This window comes from Sesamum indicum, linkage group LG6 (genome assembly GCF_026168435.1).
Source record: "Sesamum indicum cultivar Baizhima isolate 11 linkage group LG6, ASM2616843v1, whole genome shotgun sequence".
Lineage (NCBI taxonomy): Eukaryota > Viridiplantae > Streptophyta > Magnoliopsida > Lamiales > Pedaliaceae > Sesamum > Sesamum indicum.
In genome coordinates, this window is record NC_142662.1 from 5703007 (window position 1) to 5714380 (window position 11374).

Consider the following 11374-nt stretch of genomic DNA (forward strand, 5'->3'; position numbering starts at 1 on the left):
TTAAAAACAGAATATGAAATCTTCATATATATATATATATATAGATAGGAGGAATTAACGATTTACAATCAAGGGAGAATTTGATATTTGTTGAAATTCTTGAAATTCTCATTAGCAGTGATTCTTATACAATTCTTTGTGAATTTGGGATTTCAATTGGATGTTTTGGTGAGAAGCGATTGGAACTAAGACTAGATACGAAGTCTTGAATATTTTTATCGGAACTTCCACCTTCATCCACAGCTTCCCTGGCCAATTCCTTCCACTTGATGGCATTTTTCTTGATTTCTTCCCCCCTCTCGCCTTCCATTACATCCCTTATGCAACTAGCAATCGTCTCTCGATTAACAACTCCACTATCGTCGGTCTTAGCCCTTATCCCCATCTTCCATACATCCATCACAAACTTTGAATTCGTGCCCTGATCGCTCCATTGAGGCACTGCCACCATTGGCACTCCCAGACTCAATGCCTCCAGAGTCGAATTCCACCCACAGTGTGTGACAAAGCAGCATACGGCCTCATGTGCCAAAACGTCCAATTGGGGGCACCAAGACACAATGAGTCCCTTCTCCGAGGATTCTTGTGCAAAATCTTTAGGAAGTTTGGATTCTTCAGATGACCTCACCACCCACAAAAACTGCTTGTTGCTCAATTTTAGACCCCATGCCAGTTCTTCCATTTGCACCTCTCCTAATTGGGCTAAGCTTCCAAAAGAAACGTATACAACTGTTTCGGGCTGCTGCTGGTTCAGCCATTCCATGCAGGCCACAGTGTCGGGCTTGTAGACGTTGAGCCCGTATTCTTTGTCGTCCGGTACCCGCTTGTCCAAGTACATGGATGGTACCGTCGGCCCGATTGTCTTCACCGGCAAGAACTTTGCCATATTATCAATCACCTGCAAAACATCATTAATTGTCTCAGATATTAATCTCATCAAACACTACTTTAGAGAGAGAGACAAAGCTGTATACTTCTTCTTCCAACTGGTAGAATGTGTTGAGAAACAGCCAGTCAGCCTTCTCAAGGCCGCTAAACTGATTAAGAACCACCTCAAAAAGCGGCGGGTAGGATCCATGCACGTACATGAAAGAAGGCATATCTTCCGGCTTCAACGGCGGCAACCCGGGAATCAAAATCTCCTCTCCGGACAGCGGAACCTTCAATTCCCCCTTGAACACATGGTAGTAAATCTGGTCCACGGCGCAGGACTGCGTGAAGAACGCCGCCGCCGCCAGGCCCATCTCCTTCGCCACATCCAAACACCAAGGCAGAAACGGGTCGAAAACGATACAGTCCACAGGGCGACCCGAATCAGTCAGCCTAACCAACGCTTCTTTCAAAGTCCTGGACCCGAATTCCTTAAATCGTGCCAAGTGAACATCGTAGCCGGTGCCGGGGGGCAAGTCGGCCCATCCATCGGAGATGGTTTCAAGCGGGATGGTGCTTGATGAGAAGAGTGTGCTTGTGACCAATGTTTGAGTTACAACTAAGGTGATTTCGATACCCTTTTGGAGCAAGCGTTTGGCGAATTGGAGCATAGGGTTTATATGGCCCTGAATTGGGTATGGCAAGATCAAGCAATGAGCTTTCTTCTGCGGATTTCCTTCTCCTTTCTCCATTTTTGTTGGCTCCCTGTTGTACACTGTTACAGCAGGATATATAGATGCAGAATTTTCCAACTTAAATTACAACAACCTCTTTTCACCTCCCATATAATTATTAATTTTTTTTTTGTAAAGTTCATATGGTAAATTGACCAAAAAAGACAAAATAGATGTCAAAACATAAAAATGACTATAATTTATTATCTATACAATTATAAAGATTTTATGAAATTAATAATTGTCTTACAAATACTTTATACAATAGATTGTTACCATAGATATTTATTTGACCATTATTAATTTTAGATATATTTGTAATTTTTCAAACATACTTTATACAATAGATTGTCACCATAAATATTTGTTTGACCATTATTAATTTTAGATATATTTGTAATTTTTCAAACAATGATGAATACCTATAATTATGATAAATTTTAATTGAGTTTTAAAATTAAAAGCTTTTGATTTTTAAGTTCAAAATATTATTTCTGAATGTTTTGAAAGAAATATTTTCAATTTTTTAAACTCTTACAAATATTAAGGATGTCCGGGGCACGTGAAGCTTGATTAGCTGTTAGCTACTTTGATTTTTTTGTACAAAAGTTTAGTATTTTATTTTTGATTATGAACTGAATATATAATACTAATTTTAATTAAATGGAGTAAATATTATTATTATTTTGCAAATGGAGTAAATGGAGTGAATATATAAATAGTAGAAATTATGGCACGCGTTCCTATATATTGTAAAGCATTGTCCTATTGGGACTTTGTACTATTTCTGTAACATAAAAACTATATAATAAAATGTAGCATTCTTAAATATAAATTAATTTCAAAACAAAACTTATAATTCTAAAAAATTGAAATCTTCCCGTGTTTGACAGTTTGTACATAGAAAGGTACTTCCGACATATAACCTTAGAATTATTGAAGTTGTATTCAATGTAAAATGACCACAAGTGCACAATAATTAAATGAAATGAGATGGAAGATATAATTTCTCTATTTATACTTAAAGTATTTTTTTTTTTCAATTTTAGTATTTCAGATTTCTAATTCATAAAAATTTAATACTCAAAATTTATAATTTTTATCTATTTGAGTATTTTTCTTTAAAACAAATTATCAACCCAATTTTGGACGGATAATTAGGTAGAGGTTGTCTATATAAGTTTGGTATTTCATTCACTATAAAAAATGAAGTTGAAATAGTGGAATTGAGGAAAATTTTGCAAAAAACGAGATGGGTGAGGAGAAATCAGTTTCCATCTTATTAAAATATGGTAGGAGTGTGAACTCGACTTGTTGGTCCCTTTCAACTCGAATTTGGATAAGATGGATTTATCCTCATCCCTCCCATTTTCCTCAACTACTCTTTCAACTCTATTTTGTGTGGTGAATGCAATGGCAGCCAAAGGTACCCTTATATAAATAAGCTCCCATCCAACTTTTCTTTCAAAATTGGGTTAATCGATTATTTTATTGATCAATTTAACGGAGAGTACTCGGACGGATGAAAATTATAAATTTTGAATAATAACTTTAATTAATAACTTGAAAATTTGGGGTACTAAAATTAAAAAAATGAATAAACCTTACACATGAAAAGTGAAATTATGGTGAGATGAAATTATTAAATATTAAATAAAGTCACGTACTATTACATCAAAAAGGAAAAAGGTCCTACTTTTGTATGTTTATTAAATAGTGTGTCTGCCCTTCAACGGAAATCAATTTAAAAATTAAAATAAAATTTAAGTGGGTGAGAGTTTTTCCTTTTCCATTTAAAGGAGAATAGTACAAGTAAATAAATTTAATAACAATTAATATACCACTTACTACTATAATTAATTTTTTAGATAATATCGCTCTCATATTATATATATGTATATATATTTAGTTTTAAAAAAAATTCATCAATTTTGTATTTAAGTTTAATCAAAATTTCGTAATTGGAAAGTATCTTTTAGTATATTTGTGAGTTAAAGAGTTCAATTTTTTATTGTATTTTATAAATTCAAAATTAAGTAGTATAATAATACATAAAAAAGATTATGAAATTTTTTTATTAATTTGATAATAAAATTAAGTTATTAACTATTTATTTTTTTAGATAAAAATGAGTAATTACATATCAATTTTTTGAATATATATTTTTTAAAATATAATACAATATATTTATTCTTTTTAAAAAAAATATATTTAACTTTTGTTTAAGCATATATATTTCTTTTAAAAGCATATCTGAGTTGTTGGTAATATTATATTTCTTGTGTATCTATTATATATTTTAATTTATACTCCATCTTTAATTTAAATTATTCACATATTAATAAATTATTTTAATAAAAAAATAATTTGATGATGTTTTAATGTGCAAAATACTAAAATAGATTGAGTATAATATAATTATTTCAGGTATGAAGGGGCATTTTTGTCCAACTAAGAGGATAAGTGTTACATTTGTTAATGAGATAATTTCACTTTTCGTACTCAAAGTATACCCATTTTTCAGTTTTAGTTCCCAAGATTTTAAAGTCATCAGACTTGATATCCAAAGTTTTTAATTTTCATCCGTCTGAGTGCCCCCGTTAGGTTTATAGTTAAAACAACTTTAAGTTCAAGTTTCTGTAATTTTATAATTAGGGAAAATAGTATTTTCCGTCTCATAATTTAGGGACTTTTTACTTTTGGTCATATTAGTTACGGAATTATCAATTTTGGTCTCATAACATTAAAAAAATAGCACTTTTGTTCTAATGACGCATTTCTGTTCGATAGTTAATAGAAAGGCCATGTGGATGTTAAGTGCATTAGATCAGAAGTGCTATTTTTTAAAACTTATGGGACCACAAGTGAGAATTCAGAAACTAATAAGATCAAAAGTGTAGAGGTCCTAACGATCATGTGCTAAATACGTGGCATTTGCTGTTAAAATATATAATAAAAATGTATAAAAATACTACTTTTTAAAAGTTATATAATTAAAAATAAAAATTCACTAACTAACGGAATCAAAGGCGGTAAGAACTTAGATTATAAAATAAAAAGTAATATGTTCTCGAATATTCACTTAACTTTCTTATGACAATAAAATGATAAGGGGTGTAAACCCTACATAATGTGTTTTAAAAGAGAACCTAAAATATGTCGCTTAAGACGGTAACAAAGACAAAGAATAAAACATGTAATTTTATATGTCGTGTGATTTATTTAATTGGATCAGACTTGTTTAGAATAAAAAAAAAATATATATATATATATATATATATCTAGCGGTAGCTAGTTTTAATTGGGACAACAATTCAACGAGACATTCATAATGCAAAAATTTAGGTACCTAGAAAAACAAGTCCATTTTAAGGTACAATGTTGAGATCGTGCCAATTCATTGTGAAAAAGACCATTTTGCAATAGAACATCTCAATTACCACAAAATTAAGAAAGTAGGAATCGTATAATAATAATAGGAGTTAAAATTTCATCAACGCAGAAACAAATTCTTCGATGTTTCTATCAGAACTCCCCCCCTCATCAACTGCTTCCCTTGCCAATTTCTTCCATTTCATCGCGCTTCTTCTAATCTCCTCCCCCGTCTCTCCCTCCACGACATGCTTTAAGCAACGGACGATCTCTGCATTCCCAACGATCCCTTTATCATCCGGCTGAGCCCTGATTCCGACTCTCCAAACATCCGAAACAAGCTTGGCATTTGTGCTCTGATCGCTCCATTGTGGTAGCGCCACCATGGGGACTCCCAAACTTAACGTTTCCAATGTCGAGTTCCACCCACACTGTGTGACGAAGCACCCTATTGCCTCGTGTGCCAAAACGTCTAGTTGATTGCACCACGTTATGATTAGTCCTTTTTCCGATGTCTCCTCTCTGTAGTTTTTTGGGAGTTTAGCTTCTTCTGATGCTCTCACCACCCACAAGAAGTTCATGTTGCTCATTTTCAAGGCAAGGGCCAGTTCTTCCATTTGCTCTTTTCCTGGTTGTGCAAAGCTTCCAAATGATGCGTAAATGACTGATCTGTTGGGCTGGTTTTTGAGCCATTTCATGCAAGGATCTGTTACCGGCTTGAAGGCGCTTATACCATATTCTCTATCATCTGGTAGCCTTTTGTCAATGTACATGGATGGTATGGTTGGTCCGATGGCCCTCACCGGCAAAAACTTAGCCATCCAGTCACATACCTTGTAATATGAAACAACACAGAAAACAAAGAATAATTACAAGCTTTTTCTTAAAATTTGATTTAATTATAAATAAATTATATTTTGCCATCCGAATATGACTATTTTGACACTTTGCTATCGAATATTTTTTGTGTGTGTCAACTTACCATCTTAACTTTAGAAAATTTACACTTTACCATACCTGACTATCTTTTTGTTGAATTTTCTACCGTAAAAACATCAGATGTTGTCCATATGTCGAAAATATCATATCACATAATTTTTAAATTTGACAGCATAAATCTTCTGTCACGCATTAGTGTTACACCAACAAGTTGTTAAAAAATACAATTAAATGAAATTTTACAAATTAAATATATAATACACACGTAGATATGATATCATAATTAGACATTAATAAAAGATGCTTTACCAAAAAATTTGAATACCTGAATTCCTTTATTGTCACAACACTTCTATAAAGAAATCACCTTAGGTAAGAATTTTAAAGAAAATTGAATTTTGCTCTAGATGGAATTAAGGGTAAATATTATTTTCTGTCCCTCAATCATATTCAATCCCTCACATTTTCACATCATTAGAATTAATTCGCCAAGTCTGGAAACTCCATAAAATTTGGTACTCGCGAATAAAAAGAAAAGCACCTCGACACATTTAAAAAAAAAAAAAAGAAAAAGGAAAAGGGCAAAAGATTATTTTCATGTAAATACCTCTTGTTCCAACTCGTGAAATGTATTGACAAATATCCAGTCCACAATCTCCACATTCCTAAACTGCTGTGTCATTAACTCGGATCTCACGGGGTCCGATTCATAATCACGGATAAAAGAAGGCGTATCCTCGGGTTTCAACGCCGGCAACCCGCCCGGAATCCGGACCTCAGCCTCCGAAAGCGGAAGCTTCAGCTCCCCCTTATGAGCATGGAAGTAAATACTGTTCACAGAATTTGACTGAGTGAAAAACATAGCCGCCGTCAACCCAAACTTCTTCGCCACGTCCAGCGCCCACGGGTAAAACGGGTCGTAAATTAAGCAATCAACGCCGGATCCAGAGCTCCGGAGCTTCTCCACGAGTTGCACCAGAGTTGCCGACCCGACTTCCCAACAACGCTTGTAAATCTCTTCTGGTCCGAACTTCTCGTCGAACCCGTCGTCGAAGCCATCGGAGAACGCTTCCACCGGGAACGAGATCGCCGGAAAATCTTGAGCGGTTTTGAGGAAGGACTTGGTGACGGCTAGCGTGATTCGAGTTCGTCCTTTGTGGTGCAGACGTTTGGAGAATTGGAGCATAGGGTTTACGTGGCCTTGGAGTGGAAACGATACAAGTAAGCAATGAGGTTTTCGGGCTTCATTTTCGTTCTCCATTTTTGAGTAATGATCAGATCAGATCAAATCAAAGTCAATTCTTGCAGTTCCTAACTACAGTCGATCTGCGGCCATTTCAATTTAATGCCGCTGGTAGGATGACAAGGGATGCACGTTCCTCAAAATTTAACACTCCACCGCCCATAAAATATTTGAGTTCGGGCATGCGGAAAATTACTGTTTAGATTTGTGCTTTAGTTGTTTTGTTTTGTATTTTAAAAATAGAGAGAGAAAAATAGTGATAAGTGAGTGTGTGTTAAAAATAAATGATATGTTTGGATTTGTGTTTTGGGAAAATTTAAAATATTTTAAAATAAGTGGTGTAGGTTTGATGTTGGGATTTGGGAGACAATATTACTGTTCATTGTCAAATCATATATTTTTATATATAAATATTTTATGTTTAATGTTGTACTTTTGGAAAACAAAAATTACTATTTATTATCAAATCATGTCTGTTTTATATTATGTATATATATAAATGTATATATATATTATATATAGATAGTTGAAAAACAGAAAAAATGCAGATAAGGTGTAAAAACACAAAAACAAACATTGAGTTTATTTTATCTTGTCTCGGAAAATGCAAAAACACAAAACCAAACAAACCCTACAATTTTAACCACACAGCACACGGGATTCAATATTTTTAATATTATATTTCATTAAATTTTTAAAATAGTCTTCAAAATGGAAAAATTCGTACGTTTTAGTCTTCTTTTTACTAGTTTTATGGGATTAAAAGTATTTAATTTTTCTAATTTTGGAATTATTGCGAAAATTTTGTAAAGTATATGATTACATCTCTCGAGTTTTCTCAATTTCAAAATCATTTTAAAGATCTCACAAAATAAAGGACGAAATGTATTGAACTCTCTATTATATGAGACGAATAATATAGTTTTACCTTTGGACTCGGACCTAACTTGTTCCAAAATCAAAACCTAACTGGTTGGATTGAATATGTAGACATGATTTAAAGATTTTAAATGTAAAAACATAATTTTTTTAAAAAAATTAATAGTTACATAACTTTATGGAGATGAGATAATAATATTAATGAAAGGTTATTCTTTTTTTGAATTTACATGTGCGTAGTTTAGTATTTAAAGTATATGTTATCATGTATACGTTAAAGATATCAATTATTTTATATTATTATTTTAATTTATAAAATTACTAATTTACGTATTTCATCAAAATATAAATAAAATATAAACATACTTTTTCATGTGTGTATTATAAATATATATGTGTCTGTGAATAAGTATGCGTAAAACGAATAAAAATTTAAAAAAAATCAGGTCAACTACAAAATTTTGATACTCGAAATTTGTATCGAGACAAAGTTATGATTTCAAAAACGATTGAAGGGGATGAATTTAGGTACGACTAAGACCCATTGTTATTCCTATTTGTTCCTAACATACGACATATTATATGGTAGTGTAGATATTAGGTTTTATTAATTTGATTATTCAATTTTATCAACTGAAATAAACATGAATTATTTTAATAATTTATTCCCCATATGGTTGATCTGTATTGTAGGAAAGTCGCTTGTGAGCATTTTCATACATTGAATTCGTCAATTAAATTTATATTTCCGTGTCTCACATTAATTTTAAAAAAATAAAATTCAGTATATTAATCTTATATATAATATTGGTTTTGAATTCAAATAAATGGTGTCTAATCTAATTACTCCATTGTGTTTGACATTATTGGAATTGCAGATTAGACACATTAATAATTAATTATATTCCTAAATTATTTTTTAATACAAAATAAAAGCTTGTATCTTAGAGGACAGGGACGTGTGATTTTTAACCAATAAACGTCTAATTGTCAATGGAGTATTCCGCGTCTCGGATACCTAATTCTACCTAATCATGTAAAGTTTAAAAGAAGACAAGCCATCCAAAATGATTGAGGGAAAAATTGTAATTTTAGTATTGTAATTTAATAGGGTGGTATATTTAATTTTGTTAGAATTAATTTTTGTAATTTAGTCATGTAATTTAAAATTTTGATAATTTTTTAGTTCATTTCTAGCCAATTTAGTCGGAAACTTATACATGATTCAATTAAATTATAATTTTAGTCCTATAAATCAATTCGTGCAGGACCAAAAATACCAATCTCCCTACGTTATAGGACTAAAATCATAATTTAATTAGGTCATGCGCAACTCACATGCATTCCTTTGGACAAATTAATTAAAAAACGACTAAAATTATTAAAATTTTAAAATTATATAATTAAATTGTAGACACAAATTTACAAATTTTTACCGATAGATAGCACAATTTTGTCATAAACGGACAACGTTTATTCACTTGGGAGCAATGGATTCTAGGGTAGAAAGAAACTCCTGGATGTTTCGATCAGAACTCCCACCCTCATCAACTGCCTTTCTAGCTAACTCTCTCCATTTTTTTGCATTCTTTCTTACCTCGTTTCCTTCCTCTCCCTCCATCACATGCTTTATACACCGCACTATCTCCTCTCTCCCGACAATATCTTTCACGTCCGGACGTGCCCTGATCCCCATTTTCCAAACATCCATCACTAACTTTGCGTTCGTGCTCTGGTCGCTCCACCACGGCACTGCCACCATCGGGACTCCTAGACTCAGTGCTTCCAATGTCGAGTTCCACCCACAGTGTGTGATGAAACAACCTATCGCATCATGGGCCAAAACCTCCAACTGTGGACACCATGACACAATTAATCCTTTCTCTTGTGTCTCTTGTACGAAACTTTTAGGAAGTTTGGATTCCTCCGATGATCTAACCACCCATAAGAAGTACTTATTGGTCATTTTTAGACCTAGAGCTAATTCCTCCATTTGCTCCCCTTCCAACTTTGCCATACTACCAAATGACACATAAATAACGGATTTGTTCGTCCGTTCTTCTAACCATTTCATGCAAGAATTGACCGGCTTAAAGATACTAAGATCGTAGTCTTTGTCCTCCGTCAGTCTTTTGTCTAAGTACATGGATGGCGTAGTTGGTCCAATCGTCTTCACTGGCAAAATTTTTGCCATCAAATCCGTCACCTGAAATTGAATGCTCAAAGTTGGAGTTAATAGCCGTTTGACAAAATAAAGTGCCCTAAATTTCAAGAATTTGGACATTTTAGTTCAAAAATAGTTAGTTACACTTATCATGTAATTAGTTTACTGATGAAAAATAGTACCTCTTCTTCCAACTCATAGAAGGAATTGACAAAAACAAAATCAGCTTCCTCAACATTCCGAAACTGATTCAGGACCAGCTCGAACGACCCGGGATGCGAATCTTGATCACGCACAAAAGAAGGCACGTCGGAGATTTCCAATAGTGGCAATCCAGCGACAGCAATTTCCTTATCCAAAAGAGGAACTTTCAACTGCCCTTTATACACGTTGTAGTAAATGCTATTCACGGAGGACGATTGAGTGAAAAATGCAGCTCCGACTAGTCCATGCTTCTTGGCCACAACAACAGCCCACGGGAGAAACGGATCGTAAATTACACAATCAACGGGGCGACCCGAGTCCCTGAGCTTGTCCAGCAGCTCGGACAGGGTTTCTGTCCCAACCTGTTCAAACCTAGCCAAGTAAGGGTCTAGGTCAACATCTGCTTTGCCTTCATCAAAACCATCCGAGATTGTCTCCACGGAGATCGAGCCCGAAAACTGTTGCGTGGTCTTGAACAAGTGCTTTGTTGCTGCTAAGGTGATTCTGATACCTTTGTGTGATAAACGCTTAGAGAATTGAAGCATAGGGTTTATGTGACCTTGGATGGGAAATGGCAGGACCAGACAGTGAGGTTTGTGTCTGTTTTCTTCTCTATTATCCATTTTTTGGGCATTGTTAGCAAAGACTTATATCATGATTTTATAGACAGATGTGTTAGAGTGGAGTAGGGAGATTTAATTACTTTGTTTTCAAGTCATGATTTTTAGTGTCACAATCGTACACCATCTTTTGATGATAGTTTAATTATTTTTATCTATTTCTTCATTCATAATTTTCTGTCTCTAATATGTCAACTAAGTTTGATGAGAAGTCCCACATAGCAAGTTACAATTTTCAATACTTTAATATATTAAATTACGAATAATGAATGCGTGCAACATTTGGATTCTTAATTAATCCCATGTGCAAAACTAGGTAAGAACATTAAAATTGGTCACAATATTAAAT

The 11374-nt window shown here is 33.5% G+C and overlaps 3 protein-coding genes across 3 annotated transcripts; all 3 read right to left on the reverse strand.

The window, feature by feature from the left end:
* On the reverse strand, window positions 1–1688 carry LOC105164921 (mogroside I-E synthase). Its single transcript, XM_011083752.3, has 2 exons — window positions 975–1688; window positions 1–898 (listed from the first exon to the last, which is right to left on the reverse strand). The coding sequence occupies exons 1-2, from the start codon at window positions 1620–1622 to the stop codon at window positions 125–127; spliced, it is 1422 nt and encodes a 473-aa protein (XP_011082054.1). The 5' UTR covers window positions 1623–1688; the 3' UTR covers window positions 1–124.
* Window positions 1689–4933: 3245 nt separating this feature from the next.
* On the reverse strand, window positions 4934–7412 carry LOC105164920 (UDP-glycosyltransferase 74G1). Its single transcript, XM_011083751.3, has 2 exons — window positions 6523–7412; window positions 4934–5809 (listed from the first exon to the last, which is right to left on the reverse strand). The coding sequence occupies exons 1-2, from the start codon at window positions 7174–7176 to the stop codon at window positions 5087–5089; spliced, it is 1377 nt and encodes a 458-aa protein (XP_011082053.2). The 5' UTR covers window positions 7177–7412; the 3' UTR covers window positions 4934–5086.
* Window positions 7413–9415: 2003 nt separating this feature from the next.
* On the reverse strand, window positions 9416–11074 carry LOC105164919 (UDP-glycosyltransferase 74F2). Its single transcript, XM_011083750.3, has 2 exons — window positions 10384–11074; window positions 9416–10243 (listed from the first exon to the last, which is right to left on the reverse strand). Exons 1-2 carry the CDS (start codon window positions 11026–11028, stop codon window positions 9515–9517), a joined length of 1374 nt encoding a protein of 457 aa, XP_011082052.1. The 5' UTR covers window positions 11029–11074; the 3' UTR covers window positions 9416–9514.
* Window positions 11075–11374: the final 300 nt, after the last annotated feature.